General features: G+C 45.6%; 1 protein-coding gene across 1 annotated transcript in view; it reads right to left on the bottom strand.

The window, feature by feature from the left end:
• The window catches only part of JAG1 (jagged canonical Notch ligand 1), a 33,590-nt gene extending 17,719 nt beyond the window's left edge, over window positions 1–15,871 (bottom strand). The window contains exons 1-3 of the mRNA XM_021540264.2: window positions 15,780–15,871; window positions 14,664–14,969; window positions 3,914–3,965 (exon numbers count right to left, since the gene is read on the bottom strand). Of these exons, the coding sequence (XP_021395939.2) occupies window positions 3,914–3,965; window positions 14,664–14,969; window positions 15,780–15,851 (430 nt within the window). The 5' untranslated portion in view covers window positions 15,852–15,871. The remainder of the gene's footprint in view (window positions 1–3,913; window positions 3,966–14,663; window positions 14,970–15,779) is intronic.
• Between the last annotated feature and the right edge of the window lie 3,576 nt (window positions 15,872–19,447).

Below are 19,447 nucleotides of genomic sequence, written 5' to 3'. Positions count from 1 at the left end.
AATCACACAAGAGTGTCAATACTCAGACGTTGTGAGCATCTGCCCATTTTTGGGGGTATTTGTGACTTGAGACTACAGCATTCATTATGTGTTTACAGTGTGAAATTAAGGGCAACAACTTCACCTTCTGGTATTTCTGGTTCTATAATATTTTTCCATTTAAATCAGTTTTTATTATTCATTGGCACTAAGCCCCCAACTCCACAACTATGTGTCAGACTTTCAAATGCAGGCAGGCTTTTATTAGTTTAAATCCCATTCACAGGTAATGTGGATGCCTAAGGACCTTTCCATACTGGTACATCCAGAGCAATATCACATTCTGTGCCGTGCAGGTGTAAGGCTCTTAGATCTCATCAGCAAGATTATTGACTAATTCTAAGAGGTACTTAAGCAGATGGATATCTGCTCATCTTGAATGGGGCTAGTCTGGCAATTACAGTTCCACTCATGCGTGCTGGAGATGGCTCTGCTGCACTTGCCAAGATTACACTCCATCCACAGCACAGCTGGAAAGCAAAGGCACTTCCCCAAACACCAAGTGTGCATAAAGACATCCTGCTCCTTGTGAGTAGAACAACTTTATCCTCTCCTGTAAGTGGCAGAAGAAAAGCAGAACGACACTCAATTTAGTTTTGCAAACCAACCCCCCACCTCCACCCCCACACTCATTCTTGCTTTTACAGTCTTTTCCTGCTCCCCCTTGGGAACATACCACAGACAACTATTTCAGTCCTTGGCACCAGAAAAGGAATTGCCTTGAAAAAGTGATCTTTCCTTCTGCTTCTGCTCTTTCATTCTTCTCCTATCTGCCAGCTCATTAGGAGCTTGTCCTTGCTGTATATCTATGACCTCTCACTGCAGCCATCAGCTCTTTGGAGACCTTAACCATAGCCTGAACTCAAATGGAAACACCCTTTTAAGTCCACTGGACTTCATTTTTTTGGCAGGTGCTCAGATGAAACCCAGCTGCAGTTTCCTTCCGGATCATGGATAAAATGTCTTCCATTGGATACATGTTTAAAAGCTACCCCCATCCACCTGAATTCAAACGTAGTCTCACAGGTTTAAGCTCCCTTTCCATTAGCCATCACCCACAGTTTTCACAATGAAGCGCTGGCATGTTCCTTCTTGTAAAAGAGCTCCTCCACCCTTGCCTATTCCCACCTGTCAGTGTGCACTTACACAAGGGTGCTGACCCAGACTCCAGGGGAGGCATTGCAACAACCCTGCCATTCTTAGCCCACACCAGCCACGGTTTCAGTTTTATAGGAAGCAATCCCAACACAGCAGAATGGTTAAGTAAATAAAAAGCAGCAGTCAGCCAGGCTTGAAACAAAGGGATCTTCTGAACTCCACTGCCTTTATCTGACTCAGAAGCCCATGCTTTGATAGAAAGGTTAGAGGAAGCATTAACCCATTAGAAATTGATGAAGTGGAAGAGAGGCTTTCTGTACATCTCAGGCTTCCGCTCTGCACTTCACTGTCAGAGACTCTGTTGGTTTTATTCACTTCTTGTGGCTACACTTCAAAGCTATAAATCCCTCTTTTTATTCAGTGGGCAACTGTATCAAAGGTTTTAGACACAAGGAAATGAGCTAATTTTGCCTGCCCACCTTTGCATTTCAGTGCTCCAATGTCTGGAAATTATAACTATGCAGCATCAGGAAGCAAAAACAACAACAGAAAAAGCCCAGACTTCTCTGAGCAGTTTGGGTGGCCAAGGACAGCACAGTTATTTTTGAAAGTCTTTGTTTCAGACAACTTCCAGCCACGGCTTGGTTTACATTGTGAAGTCTCTTATGCCTGCCTGGAATTCACATGCAACTGATACCAGTAATTTACAATAGCTCTTTGACACAGTTTGAGATGCAATGTCAGCCCATTAGCTTTATGTATGAAGCAACAGTAGCAAGATGGCAACCAGACAAGAACCAGCGTAAGAAAACCATTTGAGTTGAATCTTGGCTTCAACAAAGCACAATTCTCATCAGCTTCAACAGGGACAGAATTTAACTGCAAGCCACTCTTGGAAGTGAGACAAGAGAGAATATGTGGTAAAGCGAACGTAGGAGGAGTGGAATGTAGAGGGGGAAAGGAAGCATCCACTCGAGGATCTTCTAACAACTGCGTTGATCAGAGGATGCTTTCAGAGCTATTGAGAAGTCACACAAGGCCTACTAAACCCACTTTTATTGTTGAGAGCTCTCACGGGGTCTTTACCATTCAGTGGCAATTAGGGCAAAAGAAAATCCTGGACATCAAAAAACCCCACTCTTCTCATTATATGATGACAATTGTTTAGTTCTAATCATTTTCTTAACTAGTTCTTCAAGCCTTACTCTGAAGCTCTGGGAAAGCTAAGTCAAGCACAAAGGAGAAGTTTTGTGCAGTGCAGCGACTGAAGTGACCTACAGATGGATAAGAGACAGCAAAGCTGGAGCAGGAATGCAGATCAGGAACATATGCAAGAGCATGTCTACACTTGGTCAAATGCACTGCTGAGAAATGAGACAATTTTGTCTGAAGACAATTGTACTTCCAGAACATGAAAGCAAAGAAAGGGTTCATTGTGTAGCTTTGGAAATGCAGCTGTTTCATGAAAAAAGATGAGCTCTAATAATAAAAGTGGCAGAGACCCAGTCTGAAACAACTCCCAGACCCTCCTATAAACAAGGCTTTAATTTTCAATTCAAGCATCTTCCACTTTTAATATTTCACTGCTGCAGCAGCATCTACTTTCTTCTGCTGCATATAACACTCTATATCCAAGAAATCCCCCAGCCACTGCTCCATGAGAGCAGTGCTCGGGTAGAGTCTGAAATCACAGGTACTGCAGCAGTGCTGAATGAGGCTGGTTGTGGGCACCCCGGACAGGCCACATGGTTTATCTCAAGCAACAACTGCTTTTCTGGAATGAAGAAATTATAAGACATGCCATGTACATTAAGAAGCCCATTTCATTCCTCCATAGCTGCCACCTTGGCATTCCAAAGCAGACTGCAAGAAGCTGCTGTAAGATTTCTATAAGATGGACCACAGTGCTGCTGCTTCCTTGCTGAAGAAAAAGGCTTGTTGTGTCAACAAAAGCTTTATGAGTTCAGATTCACACTCTCTCCTGTGGCTTTTACCACACACACACTGTTAAAGCCCTAGGTTGAAACACAGCTGATTTTGCCCACCTCCTTCAGTAATAGCAGGCAAAAAGCAGAACAGCTCGTGTACCAAGAGACCCCGTCAGCTTCCTCTAGCCACAGGAAAAGTTGAGTAGATTGGTTCTGAAACCAACCAGAGACATTCCAGAAGAAAGATCTCCACCCTTAATTTTCAGCCAGATCTACCAGGTGGCATCTGGTAAATATTTTTTCAGCCCCTGCAAACAAACTCCCAGATATCCAACTCCCAAGGAAGAGCTTGTAGTAACTCCTCTTTCTTATCTACTGCCATTAGATGGATATGAAGTCTTATGCAGATTTTAAGTTGTTTTCTTTTTTTAAAGCAGTACACTCAGTTTTGAGAAGTGCTTCTTTTACAGAGAGGTGGACAAGACTTAGGCTTCTGAATATTGGTCTTAATGAAAAAAACCAAAACAAGACCAGAAAACCAAACAAAGAAACCTGAAGAAATCCCTTGGCTTTTACTCTCCCAGAGGAGAAAGAAGGAATTAACACCATCTATTTTTAGGCATCACACCATTGGTGCCTAGGTGAGGAAGCTACTGACCCTCTGCAGGCAATGTGAGTGAGACAGGCTGCTGCAGAGCCTGGAGGAACTGCTCCAAGCTGTTTGGGGGAGAGTTTTTCCCTCTCCTTGTGCTCTAACTCACAGCAAGCTGGTGAGGCTCCCAGAGGCCTTTCAGTGCCCAGGACACAGAGATGTGAGAACTAAATAAACCAGAGGAAGGAATACTTACTTGTGGAGTTATCATTGTAATCCCACGCCTCAACAAGCAATGTGTAGGATCTCTGCAAAAGAGAAATAAGAGTTAGTTTCAAAGCTACACATGACTAACGGAAAGAAAAAAAAAACCTGCCAACAATTTTAATTAAAAAGAAAAATTCTGGTCTCTGCCCCAAAGCAGATACTTGAACACAGAAATAGGTAAAAGATTATGCTTGAGACAAACATGATCTTCTTGAAACTCTGTAAGCTACCTTATCCAGTCTGACTTAGAAGACCTTTCACCTTGGATAGCTCATCTTTGTCACCATTAAAGCATCTTATGTACTTAACCAGGAAGTACAGCCTTTGCCACTGCACTCCAGCCGAAATAAAGCATGTGGGACAACTGCACATGGAAGACAGAAAGCACTGGGACAGCACCGCAGCATCAAAAAACCCCAAACCAAATCCCCACTCTCAAAAACTGCTTCAAAAGAATTTTAGTTACGGAAAAATAGTCTCGATGTCCCTTCCCCCAGCCATCCTGAAAGCAAGAAGTGTTGCTAAGATTACTGTGCCCTGCCTTGACAGAGCAATCTCCAGGGACTTTGCTTTTCAGCACCCCCTTTGAAAGCTTTGTCTGCATGAGGGCCATCGCAGCTCCCACAAGTATCAGGTAACGGAGGAAGGACTGATGGATATGGGAAGGGGGTGGGGTGAGAGAGAAGCATTGTAAAACAAAGGCTAAGATCAGCCTCCTTGGAAGAGCGTGGAAAGGGAAGCCGCGCTATCCACCAGTGCCCCTTTTACAGATGTTCCAAGCTGCCAATGAGCTCTGCAGCACTTCAGGAATAATAATCATAAGCATAAACTGACTGAAGTGACTCCATGGGCTGGAAAGATGCCAGCTATTACATCTAAGCCACCTTTATCTTCAATCCTAACTTGAGAATAAGACCCATTAAAACATCTCCTCCTCCTCGAGCTCTACCCCGAGGTATTATTATCCAAGTGTATCTTTCAAAGTTGCCATTTAGCCAGCCATATCCAAACTTACACAATGATTAAAAACCAAAACAAAACACCTCCTCTCCAGAAGGGGAAAAAAAAAAAAAAAAAAAAAAAAGCTGAGGGAAAATAAGCAAAAAATATGACTTGCAGAATAAAAAATATAATAACTACAGATAAAGCAATAAATGTAACATCTTTCTGGAGAGCAGAACAATAACACTATAAATAAAAATTCTGTGAAGAGTTTTGATGCTTTGCCACAGCAATTGTGCACTACAAGGTTTATTTCTCCTTAATTGTGTCTGTGTTCAGTCACAGGCTGCTCATTTGTGGTCTGCAGTGCCTCTCTGTAACAGAGGCCAAAATACAGTTCGGAAAGTGAGCTGCTACAAGGTGCACAGGGGTAAGGCAGAACTCAAGAGTTCTGAAGAGGAGAGGAAACAAAAAAGGAGGAAAAAAAAAAGAAAAAAATAAAGAGAAGAAGAGTTGGAGCAGACTGCTTTCTCACGACTGGACACAGCATGAGGCTCTGAATGAAAACCCAGTTTGTGATGGACACTGGCTTGCTGTATAGCCTAAATATGTTTCATATTCAAAGCAGATCAGGATTCCATTCTGTTCAGTGATAACTGTGGGAAAATGCTTTGAAAAGTAAGCAAAGCTGGGCAAGCCAGGACATGCACCCAAACTTCTATGCAGAAGCTCTATTGGCCTGAACGATTTTTGGTTAATATTTCATGAAAAGTTATATGTTACTTGTTTCTATTTTAGACCAAGTCGACAACTTGAAAGAAACTCTAAAAATCAAATAAACCAAAACACAACTTGATCATCTAACACTGCTGAAAGTAGGTTTAAGAAGTTCTTGCACAAGTCAGTGCTGAAAAAAAAAAAAAAAAAAAAAAAGAACCAAAACAAACAAAACCAGAATAGAACTCCCGAGCCATATTACAGATGCAGATTGCACTATCTTGGGTGCTTCCTCAGTGGTTTAATTACCAACATTAAGCAGCACAACCTGAACATGTTACTGCAAGCTTGACAAAAAATATTATGATATAGAGAATGAATTATGACAACTACCACTACTTCCAATAAAGTTAAGGATGTTTTCCTTTCGGCCTTGCATAATTGTTTTGGAAGATATTTTGTCTAAACTCATAGCAACAGTTCCCTGCTGGTTCTCAGCACTGTTTACCAACACACCTAGACCTTAAGGAAAGGAAAGGCTGAATCCTAACTGTGAGTGCTACTGTTGCTAGATACTCGTGTGACCACTTTCCACTACCACACAGGAGTTTGGTTAAAAGAGAGGAGATGCTTCAGCTGAACTGGATGGAAACAAAATGCAGGGGGAACAGACCTACCCTGGCAATACCCTTGTTTCTAACTGCACCCTCTCATTTCATCTGAATGTATTAAATTAAGAGTCTCTGTCCTGAAAAGGGGTGAAACAAAGAATGGCATTTGATCCCTTGGCTCTGTCCCTCTCAGCATGGGGAAAAGACCAAAAAAACCCAAGACTTTGTGTTCAGAATGGGACAGTTTTAAACAAAAGCCACACAGACACCCAGAACCTCACACCAGTATCAAACCCTTTTCAACAATTCAACTATCACATATCTCTAGCTAATTCCCTCAGCCCCCTCAAAAAAGTAGTTCTGTGCAAAGCTGCACTGTTGAGATTTTTTAGAAGTGCGTATCATCCCCACTCTATAGATCAAGGATTCAGATATCTTAGGAATGACTGCTAACAGTGTGGAGGTTTAGGTTTTCCCATGCCCATAGATGACCTCTGCCCATCTTTGAATAAATATATATATTCAGACACAAGAATTCCACATTGTGCACCTTATTCCATCAAAGCGATGTCCTAGGCAACAAGGCAGCAGTGAACTCTCCAGAGTCACACCCAATTAGCCACTGTAAACCTGAGCTTGACCAGAAGGCAGGGATTCTGGCTTGAAAGGAAAGGCAGCTTGAAAGTAACAGTAAATTATAAGCAAGTCCTTAAACTTTGCAGAACAGCCCAGAATACTGAAAGGCAGCATGGCCAAATTTAAGGAGAACTTCTGTGAGTTATGCTAGGAGAGGATGGAAGTAGTCAAGTTCACACTCCAAAAAACAAAACATCAGTGTGCAAGAGCTGTTTTCCTCAGTGACAAGACACTGTGTCTTGTTCCACTGATAGTACAGCTCGAGAGACTGTGCAGACCTGAAACCCATCAGAAATTGTCCCTTTTAAGGATCTCAAAGGGCAATACAACCTCCTTTCTGGTCATTTAAATTAATCCTGGCAGCTGCAGGTAAACAGGTGTTTAAAGTTCTTTGCTTGATTACCTTCTTCCCTCCCTTCATCCAAACATCCACCTAAAGGAGGTGCTTTTGTACTCTGGCTTCTAAAGGCATTCTGCAAGACAGTGGGCCAGAGCAAGATTAAAACATCCGACTCCTCACAGCTGAAGCACTGCCTCTGTTTTCAAAGGGCTTGCAACTCGTCTAACTCCTTTGCCTCCTACCCCTGTGGTTAGAGCATGCAAGAGCTTTGCTGAGCATGTGAAACCATGACTAGACAAATGCAGTGGGAAGCTCTGCATTCAGAGTGCTGCACCTGCTCCTCCTCTGCCAAACAAGGAGAGCAGGTTAAGCCCAGCCACCTTCTCCTCACGCTCTGCACAGCTCTGAACACCAGCTTGAGAACGGTGCTCACACACACCCTGTCTGCAGCCAGGGCAGATGCCGAGGACACCGGCACAGCAGGGCCACAGGAGTCCAGCTGTGACATAGGCAAGAGGGAAACTGAGGCACGTTTCACCATGCCCAGGGGCCAGGGAGGAGGGCATCTCTGAGCAGGGTTAAAGCTAGCCACAAACCCACTTCCTCTGAACAGCACTGTCACTTGGGTACCCTGTCACCCCACGATGACACTATGCAGATGCACCACCACATTGTGCCATGGTTGGTCAACTTTGACAGCTCAATATCCTTCAAAGGAGTTAAAGGCAACTGGCTCCTCACCCAGAGGATATGCGAACATACTCCAGAAAAGGAGGAAAACCACCTAACCCTCTTAACCTTTTGTGAAATGGAACATCATCAGGAAGCTCTTCTTTGGGACAGCCTACGTAAGGACAAGGCAACACCCTACAAAGCTGTTACTCCCTCAAGCCCATGTATATAAACACAGCCCAAGCTGTGGCAATCTCTCTCATGCCTCAAAACCTACGGCCAGGAGCTCGGCTGAACCCTGAGCAGGCAGCCCAGCCAAGGGCTTCATCAGAATATGCCCACACCAAAACATAGCACGCTGCTCCTTTAGGCTTCACTCTGAGCAGCTCCTTTGTTGCTCTAAGTGCCAGTAAACCCTGCACTGCCACAGAAAGGAGACAAGAAAATGAACTGAACCATATCAGCAGCTGCAGGAGAGACCTGCCCCCTGTCCTGCCTTGGCAAGGGAAGGCAGCAGCCGAAGTCAAGACCTTCGCCGCACCAGAACAGCCACCCTCCTGCCAAATGATGAAGGACACAAAAGTACCGCTATCCAAACTATGCATATGCTTAAGCATCCAGTAAACCAGGCTGATCTCTGATCTGGCAAGCCTGCTGGAATAATGAGTATCCTGTGAATACATAATGTGCTGAAGTTGCCATTGTGTGAAGTAAGTCCATGGTTTGTCTGGGAGCCGAGCAATGCTGAGTCTACTGCTGCTTCCTGTTGCTTGTCCTGTATTAGCATTATTTTTGGATAGGCCCCATTATGTTCTGTAATCCTCACTGCAGTCAGTATGGCCACACTATTGTTCTTGGTTAATATTAGCAGTCAATGCCTCTGTCTGGGTGGCCGGACTACAATATATTCCAACCATAAAACTAGCATGCTTTAATGGGACAATGTACTGGGCTCAGAGGGGAGACTTGGGGTCTTCCCTCCACCCCTACTTAAAAAAAAAAAAAAAAAAAGTAAAAAAAAGAGTATACCAGATTCTTTTTTCCCCCTTTTTTAAAGCTAATGATTTCAAGTGATCTCAACTACCAGAGTGCTTCATACAACAGCAGCATTTTAATCAGCGCCTTATCTAGTTATGGAGTTATTTTCTCACGGAGCCCCACTTGTCAAAGAGCAGAAGATAGGCCAAAATGTCAATGGTTGCTTTCAACCTTCCCCAACAAGCAGATTACCTGCCCTTATCAGTCCCCCTACCTGTTTAAAGCATCCCACTGATAATTAAATGCACCAGTTACAAAAGGGTGGTAAGGTTAATAGACAGAATACCTAGTAGCCAGCCAAGCAAAACAGTCAGGTTCACATGGAGCAAGCCTGAACAAGAAGCCTTTCTACTTATTTACCTAAGTGCCTAAGAACTGGGTTGAGCTGGTAAAGGACTCTGGATGTTTGACTATTTACAAACCACTTTAACCACTTCTATCCACTTTTTGCAGTTTCTTCTGAACACTACAAGAATAATGAGTGTAATTTACACTGTAGAATAGTGACCACAAGAACCATGAGCTCCACAGACTAACAAGAAACAAATGCAACAGCTTCTAGTTTTGACATCTTTCCTTGTGTTACAACACAGGGGTTACCAGTTAAATTATTAGAACTGAGTCAATTAACACATAAAACTTCTGTTCATCTAGAGAAATTCAAAGGCAAGCTTAGTTTCAGTTTTCAAAACCAATCCTGTCATTTGTGTTATCTACAGAGAAGTACTTTTAAGAACTGTAGCTTAAGGCTTTTGCTTCGCAGGCATCACAACTGCATTAGGAGTGAAGTTGGAATAAACAGCTCAGACCCAAGTGCACCAGTTTCAGAACCAGCAGACTTCTACTCCAGCCTCCAGCCCACTGGGAAGCGATGTTTCCTTGAGTGAACTGCAACTTTAAGCATAAAGCATCAATTTTATGCAATTTATTTTCAGCCATGCTGACTTCCAGCTGCATAAACAAGCTGACAGTGCTGGATGTGTGCAGCCTGAGAAAGTTTAGGAATAAGCTTCAGTGTCAAGCCCAATCCAGCTGCCACTGAAGTTAAACTGGAGCAGGCCATTATTATAACAAGAACAAAAATTCTAGGAGCAGGCAAGATGAGGATTTATTTTTAGACATATTATGTTAATATAATCAAATGGATTTACCATGAAGATGAAGCTCTGAACTGGTTCGAACATAAAAAAACTCTTTTAACATGTAAGAAGTCCATAACCTCTGAATGGCTGCATCACTTCTCTCCAGTCCTGGGAAAAAAACAGCCTTGTGATGCTAATTATGCTTCAGATGTCACTTAATACTCCCAGCTCTGTTTTGAATAGTAATCCTAGGCAAAACATTACATTTTGAGTGCTAAGATTTATTCTTATATTATTAATCAACAATAAATGACAGAGTATGGATTTGATTAATATGCATCTTGTTATTATAAGAATTTCTTCTGATCTACCCATGCTCCAAGATGATTTATCATGCCTTGCTCAAGAAAAGCTTGAAAAATAATTTAGCATTTACTTCTACAAGTTTTCAAGAAGTTAACTGGAGGGAGAGAAGAAACAAAATGAAAAGCCAAATTTTACTCTTATGACTGTGATATATTGCGCTTAAAAGAAAAAAAAAATAGGAGGTTAATGTAGTAATATTTTTTTCTCAGATTCAAAATACTGTTACTTTAATATCAGCTGCAGATTAGTATTTTGGACACCTCCTGTGTCAAGAGAGAGGGAAAAAGTTCACAAAGCTTAAAAAATACTAAAGCTCTTTTACTATGCCTCCCTAGCCACAGAAAACACCTTTTACGTCTTCAGGAATCAGGACCACTAGGATTTATCATGAAAAAGGTGCTAGGATGACTATTTTTATTTTAATGTTTAAATAAGATGTTCAAAACTCTTTTAAATTGTATTTTATGCTAAACTCACTGAGATGCTGGAGGGTTTTTTTCCACTTCAGTAGTTTCCTGGTGTGTTGGTGCAATTGGCCCCAATATTAAATAATTACAAGGAGCATAATTTTGGAATAAACAAGGTGTTTGAAATTGGAGCTATGCATACCAAAGGAATTGCAAAGTTTGACCTTCTTACTCAGTCTCGCCAAACCCCCATAAGATCTTTCTTTATATAAAAGCAAAGTGCAGTGTTAAGTTTCGCTTAGTTAATTGATGCTCAGCTCCCTCAAGGTGCAGCACACATCACACTTGGTGTTCTTTAAGAAAGGCCAGAGGTTTGATTCATGTGAGAGAAGAGCATGTGTCTGCCTTGGAAGCAAACTTGTTCAGACAGAACACTTTGACAAGTGGAACATGGAAATGCTTTTGTTCCATACTTTTTTATATGGCTTCATAAAGCCAAGCTTGCCTGTCAAGAAAGTCAATGAAGTCTCGAAATGAATGTAACAAGCAAGCCTAGGTGCCATTTCACTTTTTTAATCATCATCACTATTATTTCAATGCACTGAAGAACTACCAGCTACTGCAGGGACAGCTTTCTGCTCCACTCCAGTTCCTTTATGCTAGGCTGGTGCCCTGTTTCCTAGCAACTTACTCAAACCTCCCATCACTTAAATTAATTTATGGCCCACCATCTCCACACCCATTACTCAAAGGGGAACGTATCAAAACTGACAAGAGCAAACCCCGTAAGTTATTAATAAGACTCTGACACTTCAAATCTACATTACAACTGCAAGTTTCCTCTAACAATACTTTTAAAGCACCCCATTCTCTCCCCTTCCTCTCCTGCATGATGAATAAATGCCTCTAATGCAATGCAACTATTTTTCACAAATGGCATAAAAGGGGGCAGATTGACATGGGAAGAGGCTTTTTTTCTTTAATTTTTTAAGTAGTCAAGGCAACAAGATTCTGAATGTTACTACTGACTCAAGCTGGAACATCTAAGAAAAGCCTCCCTTGGAGAGTAGAACACAATCCAGAGAAGGGCATGAATTTTCAAATGCAATGTGATTAACATTTTGGTCTAGCTCTTATTACCTCTACCATAATTTTCAGCTGAATTTAGTCAAAGATACCTGATGATCAGCCACATGAGTAAATGCAACGCTAATCTCAAGCTCTTTACTGAAGTCAACAGTATTCAGCCACCTAAAGAGTTTTTTAAGTTCTGAAATTTCAGCATCAGATTAGAGCTGACTAAATTAAGTTTACTACTTTATCCGTAGAGCTTTGAAAACGCCTGAAATGATTTGTGTACACAATTTTAGTACAAATAAGAGCTTTGCCACATTAGATATTCTTTTGTTCAAATGCCATTTGGAAGTCACAATAGCTAGCATAAAAGCTGTGTCCTGTGGAAGCTAAAGCTGGGAAGCAGGCTTGATAATTGCACATGGACTATCATCAGAGTCTCAAAAAGTGCATTTCTGTCTGGGAAAATGCAAGAGCATATTCCAAAATTCCAGGCTTATGAACCAAGCATCTGAAGTTGTTGAGTTTTACCCATTTCAAAGGTTGTGCTAGAGTTTTGCTGCTGCTGCTCCAGGATTCCAGTGCTGAATGGGATTCAGTGGGACAATAGAAGCATTTCTTTTACTAAGATGCAGGCAAGCTTAAGAGACTTCTGTCAGGGTCCCCACCCCCTAAACCCACTCTCTACACACAGATTTCCCTTACCAACCCTTTGAAGAGACAGGCTGCTAAGAAGGAACATGTTTCATTTTCACACCATTTTATATGCATACCTATAGATTCAAGGCAGTCAGATTACTAGGAGCTAGTTTAAAAAAAATCCTTGATGTACCTGACTTCTCTGACAAAAGTCAAAATCTGCAACACAATCATTACAGCCATTGGCAGAGCTTCAAATACCTCGGATTTTTACTAAGCCCTTTATCCCTTTGATGGCATATTTGATAACAATTTTATCTCATTTCATGTTGGGGAAAAAAAAAAGAGAAATAAAAGAGAAAGAAATAAAGGACAGACTTGTACTTTCAACAGAGAATACTTTTGTTAACTCTGCTATTGTACTTTGCAATACTATCTCCTTAAAAACGGAGACTTAATTTCTGCCTTGTGCCTCTTTAGCCCTCGATATTCCACAAGTCCCGACTGACAGAGGAGGCAGGTAGGAGGCAGCACAGGACGCCTCAAGAACACACGGCTGCCTGCAGCACTTGGCGGCAGGACCACAAAGTGGGTGTCTACACCACAACTGGAGAAGGAATGCTTTTGGGACGGGCTTTCCTCCCCCCAGAAGAACTCCAGGCTCTCCCAGCAACCAGTCCTTATCTGACTATGAAGGGCCAAGCTCTGGAGGGTGCTTCCACCTTGCCAGCAGCGACAGTGGCAGAGGATAGGAAATGAGATTCACCCCTCCCCTGCATGCACATTCAGGGCCCTCCCCTCCCAAAAATGACCTTAGGCATCTAGGTTAGGATGACTGGATTTACAAAACTGCTGAGCATCATCATACCCCAGGGCAGTTGGTAGGAAATTGTCTGCTCAGCGCCTTTTGGAGAAGGGGTGTGTGTGGCAGGGGGGAAACAGTTTTGTTTCCTAGGTGATCTCAAAATACAAGTTTTAGGAGCAGAAATTTGGGAGCGTTCAGCGTTCATACCACAGCATCCCAAAGAGACACCTCAAAAGCCAGACAGGAGCCCCCCAGATCAGTCAACCCCAGGTTTTGCTCGCCTGCATGCAGTATTGCCGGGCACAAAAACCGTGCACCTCCTGCTATCCGAGGCCACGGCAGTCGTCCATGTCCATAGATCCTGGGGCCTGCCTCTGTGGGTTTGGCCTCAGTGATGGTCGTTTTGGAAATACGGTCCTCACTTTCTCTGCAAGGAGCTGAGGGCTCTCTGCAGAGCTGACCATCAAAGCATCAACCCTCCTGAGCATCCCAGAAGAAACAAGCAGCAGTGATGTCTGAGTATTTTTTCCAGCCAACAACAAAGCAGGACCACTGAAGAAGGGAGCGGTCACCCATCCTCCATCTCTCTGCTCCACGGGGCTGACCAGTATTTACTAGAGTGGACCACGTTGGAAAAATGACTGGCAAAAAGCCCCACCTCCTTGAACCACTGAGTTTTGCACACAACTAGAGGGAAGCCAGAATCTCTGGACTGCAAGAGGCAGGAAGCCAGGAAAAGGTGCACTGTGGGGAGGAGTGGGTGAAGTGCACCAAAAGCTAAAGCCAGGCTTTTCTCAGTCTTTAGCTTCTGGAGTCCACAGGCACCCCCAAACACAGCCAACTTCCTAGGAAGCTGGCAACTACTTCAACAAGAACAGCAACAGCAGCTCCCCATCCACACCAAACAGCGCAGTGAGATTTCCCCTTGGGAGAAGCAGGAAGCCTTCCCAAACACGCTCCAGGGAAGGAGGCCAGCTATGACACACACTTTTCACACGGGATTCCTCTACAGCCCCTAACCCACTGCTCTTCTGGCTTAAGCCCAAGACTTCACTGGTTAAGAAAAAAAAAAAGAAAACAATGAACTTCTGACCTTCTGAGTCTCAAGAGACTTATTCATGCTGTAAAGTGCAGAGATACTGGGTTTGCTTCTCTGACCCATTTAGATCCCCCTCACTGCACATCTGACTTTCAAATTTAACAGGCTGTGCATTGTGAGCCCCAGGGAACAAAAACAAAAACACCACTACATTTTACTCATTTCTGTGCTGCGGATTCCCGATGCTCTTGCCAAGATGCCTGCTCCCTCCCAAATCCTGATCCCTCTTCCCTTGGCACAAGAAGTTGGAGTTCAGCTCACTAAGCACATCTCAAGCACCATCCAACAGCGCCAGAGCAGCTCAAACTCACCGGCCAGGCAAAGCTGAAGGGGATAACGATCCGGTTCTTTTCATTATTCCGGTTGTACTTTAAGTTGAAGGTATTTCCTCCGATGACAGGAGTGGATTTGGATCCGAAGCTGCAAGGACCACCAGCGGTGACCCGTGATTGATACTCCTTCAGGCAAACTTTAAAATAGGTGTCACACTCGTCTCTGGTGCATTTTTTATCTCCTGGGTTTCGGGTGCCATCGCAGCAATTTCCATTTTGCAGTTCACCATTCACATTTTGCATGGATAAGATCTCCAACTCGAACTGTCCCGACGCTAAAGTCACCTGTTAATCCCAAGAAAAAAACGAAGAAAAAAACCAAAAACAAACAAACAGAAAAAGATAAATAAGAAACAAGAAACAAGAGACAGACAGTTACCTAACATTTTTCCCCAAACACAATCTACAAGAACTCTGAAGACAGGAAAAAGTCGTTTCAAGTGTGCTTTCAAGAAGCACATACATAATATTAAAAATAAAACAAAGCCAACCACTCCAAGCTTTTCCCTATAAGACATCTACGGGAAGGGCTCATAAATCAGCCCAACTAAATAACGCCACTAATGCCAAAAAACAACCTTAAGTGCCAGCTCCGAAAAAAAATAGCGTGAGGAAGGCTTCCAAATGGTTAGGAAATAAAACTAAACTAAACCAGGAGTGCATACGCGAGGAGCAAACCCAGCAAAACGATGTAGCTCATAAAGCACTGTCTGGAAAGGCACCCAACCACCCCTCTGCCTCCTCCGGGGTGCAGCTGAGCCGGGGACGGCTGGAGCTGCCCAGCTGAGACTCAGACCCCGCTCATTAATCACCCCAGCAATGCTATTACTAAAAGAAAAAAAAAAAGTATTAAAAAAAAGCTATGGGGAAGTGATTTTTCGGGGAAAATAAAAGCGATTTGCAGTAATCGCGTTTCTCTTTCCCAGGAATTAAGCCTTGCTGCGTGTTCGCCATCTCCAGAGAGAAGTTAGGGCAGCGGCTCCGCTCCGGCCGGACGAGCCGTGCAGAAGCGCCAGTCCGGGATCTCCCAAGCCCATCTCCCGCAAGCTCCGCAGAAGAGCGCCAAGCGGGCCGGAGGCCGTGCCCGGTACGTACCTGGGCCCGCAGCGCCAGGAGCAGGGTGAGGATGGAGCACGCCGCCGCGGCTGCCCGCCGGGGCGCACGCATGCCGCCGCCGCCGCGCTGCCCGCCCGCCCGCCTGCAGGGCCGCCGCCGCCGCCGCTCGCTCTGGGTCGGGACGGGACGGGGAGGGCCAGGAGGGAGGAGGAGAAGAAGGAGGAGGAGGAGGAGGAGGAGAAGAAGGAGGCGGAGGAGCTGGAGGAGGAGGCACCGCTGCTGCTGCCGCCGCCGCCGCCGCCCCGCTCTAATATACCGAGGCGCACCCGCGCCGGACAACGCCGCTTTTCAAGCGCTTTCAATAGCGCCCCGCTCTTCAATGCAAAGGAGCCCGGCCTCCTTTTATCCGCCTTATTCTCTCGCCTCCCCTCTTTTCTTTCCCTTTTCTTTTCTCTCTCTCTCCTTTTTTTTTTTTCCTTTCTTTTCTTTTTTTTTTTTTTTTTGTTTTATGATGGCGATTATTATCCCAGTTCTTTTATTTCTTGCGGCGGAGCCCCTCGCCCCCCCGAGACACACACACGCACACTCACTCACTCACTCACACACACGCACATGCAGCAAACGCACCGCCCCGCAGCCACCCGCCCGTCTGGGAACGCCGCCGCCGCTCCGCTTCATCTAGCCCAGGGCAGCAGGCGCATGCGTTCATCCATATGCATGAGGGGGACAGCAGGAGGAGGGAGCAGAGGAGGGGAATGGCGTGGGCAGGGGAAGGCAGGTACAGGTGGGAGGAGGAGGAGGCCGCGGGGATGGCGTGATCTGCGGGTCGGCGGCTCCCCCGCCTGAGGAAGGCGGCGCGCCCCGGCCGCCCCGAGGGTCCGTCCCTCGGGAAGCGGCGCTCCGCAGGTGCTTCCAGCGCGACTGGAGCAGGAGGAGCCGCGCCGAGCGGCCCTGGCGCTCCCGGCCGAGAGCTTTTCCCGCCCCGCCGCTCGCTGAGGGGACGCGCGGGTCCTGCCCGCCCGGGAGCCACAGCGCGTTCCTCCTCGCCTCCTCGGCGCTGGTGGAAGGGCGAACGAAGCCTTTTGTGGGACACTTTTTGCGGTGTGAAACCTTTCCCTTGCCACTGGCCGGCGGCAGCCGCCCGCCCTTCCCGCCCTAGGTAGCTGAGGCGGGGCGGGCTGGGGGCGCTGCGGCAGCGGCTGGCGCGCCCTGAGGGCAGGGAGGCACGGCTGCCGGGACGCTCAGGTGGCCCCGGCCAGCGGCTGTCCTGAGGGAAGCGGAGGCGGCAGTCGCCACCGTGCGACTCGTGCCCGCCTCGACACGAGGTCGCGCCGCCCAGGGCCTCCCGCGCTCCGGGTGGAGGAAAGATCCCTCAGCTGAGCGGTCCCGGCAGCGCAGTGCTGGCAGAGTGCCGAGACCATCGGGGAGCATGTGCCCGCGCTCCAGAGGCTCGTCCCGGTTTTCAGGTGGCTGCTGGGGTTGCTCTGCCACACATCCTGTGAGGAGCAAGGTCCAGAGCCGCACGGCCAGGTGATTTACTTACGGGACTCCCTGCCACACGTTACCGAGAAGCCCAAAAGTTTGTGCGGTAGCAAAAAGAGTTCAGACTGGTTCCCAGAGGAAGAGCCACACATCAAAGGGTGTTGAACAAAAAAAAGAAAACCCAAAAAAACCCCACCCCTAGCTTTGTCTCTGTTTTGGGAAGTCCCTGGGCTGCGGGTCTAGAAATTAGGTGACTGCTGGGAACTTGCTGCATCACTGTCCCTTTTTCCTGAGGCACTGGCGACAGGAACTTGGCCTACATGACGTTCGGTCTGACCCAGAACAGCTATTCTTATGTCCTGATCTATTCCACCCCGATCTGACACAGTAGATGTGTGAATATCTATTTTATACACCAGAGTCAGTGGTACAGAGGAAAACAAGATTTCTGACCTAATTTTATATCCTTTGTTTTCATTTCCTATGGCAAAAGCAAAGTGCCTGTTCTTGGCTGTGAGGTCTGACTCGTTCTAGGGTGCTCCAGGCTGGAAAGCTGGTAGTATTTGTGCCCCTCACCTTAGAACTGTGCTCAGACTTCCACCACGCTCCTCCAGATCCTCTTCCCATTTGGGAATTCATGACTTAGATTCACACTGGCGATTTTTTCACGCCTGTGAGGTGCGCAGTTGCCAGATACTCCTTCCAGCCTTGCTCAGCCCCCAGGTTCCAGCAGTGTTGGTTGTACCTTGTTGGATTCATTAACTTTTCAAAGGCTGGTAAACCATCATGGTGTTTAATCTGCAACATGGCTGCAGTTTGGTGATACCAGTGCCTCTCCTTTTTTCCCAGTGGGTGTTGGTTAGCTTCCACAGCCTGGTTAAATGTTACTCATTCCCAAGTGCCACATATCTGCTCTTCTGGGCCTTTAAATACCCTGCTGCTGGTATGCTCTGTACCTTTAGGGCAGGTCTGGAGCTGGCCTTTCTGTAAAAGGTTACTCCACCTGTTTGACTCCGGTGCTTAGGAAATCCAATGTTCTCTTTCCCACAGTGCTTGTGACTCAGCAGTGTAGCTGCCCTCAAACAGAATTACTTGTCCAACAACTTAAAATGCTTTGCAAGTACTAATGAATTAAGTCTCCCAGTGTCTTGAGGTGGAGAGTATTAGTGATGGGTAAAACAAGGCAGAGCATGAATCCTGTGCAGAAGTGCATTGCAAACCCTCTCCCTCACAGCCCTGAAAGAAATTTTGACCTCATGGAAGTCAGCAGTAAAATTCCCCTAAACTTATTTAGTCTAGAATTTCCCCCTTGGAGTCCCATCTCTTGCCTTTTTGCTCTGGGCTGTCAAGAGCCCAGAGACCCAGTAGCCAGGGGCCCCCTTGAGCCACTGCACAGCGGCACTGAAAACTAGCTGAGCACAATGCCTGCAGCCTGAGCATCTTTTCAAGATGCTCCCTTCCCTATGAATACAGCAACATGCAAACTGCTGCATGTGCACAGGGGCCTCGACTGCAGTTGCTTGGAGCAGCCTGGGACTGGTACACATAAAATCCCTACTGCAAGGCTCTGCCTGCACATCTCATGAGGTGTGGAGCCAACGTGTCTTCCTCTGTGGCTGGTGAACTTTTCAGCATTTGGCACTGGGCTTTTTACATTGCACAAAGTTACTTCCTGCTAATCTTCCTATTCCGACATAATTAGATCACATCCACATTAGAAGCTGTTACAGACATCGAGTGTGCCAAAGACCAGGATTACAGGCGGTGCTTCAATTCAGGCTTTGGGCCTGAATCAGCTCCCTAATATAGAGCTGTTCATTGAGGCCAGTGGGAGATTGCCCGGGACTTCGGTGGGACCAGGATCACAGCCTTTAGAGGGAGTGTCTGGTTTAGGAGGGTCAGGTGTCGTAAAGTCAATTCTTTGTGTGAGGAAAGTTGTAATTTCCTTTTAAAGCTCAGTGACTCATTGAGCCATGGCTGTGAACAATCCCACAGGATTTCCTTAGATTTGTGATACCTGAAGGTAAGCTTGGAATGGCGCCCCTGGAAAAGTTCTACATTCAGGGACCTGATGCATCTCATTTGGTGACTAAACTTTTGTTTACTACTGTAATGCAGATCAAGACAGTTGCATAATCATAGGGGACTGACTGCTGCATCAGCCTTCAATAAACCAGTTAAAGGACTACCAGAAAAGAATCTGTTGACATGTGGAATCTGTGATC

This window comes from Lonchura striata, chromosome 3 (genome assembly GCF_046129695.1).
Source record: "Lonchura striata isolate bLonStr1 chromosome 3, bLonStr1.mat, whole genome shotgun sequence".
Lineage (NCBI taxonomy): Eukaryota > Metazoa > Chordata > Aves > Passeriformes > Estrildidae > Lonchura > Lonchura striata.
Note: the sequence above shows the minus strand (reverse complement) of the source record. Positions and strands in the feature narration are given on the sequence as shown.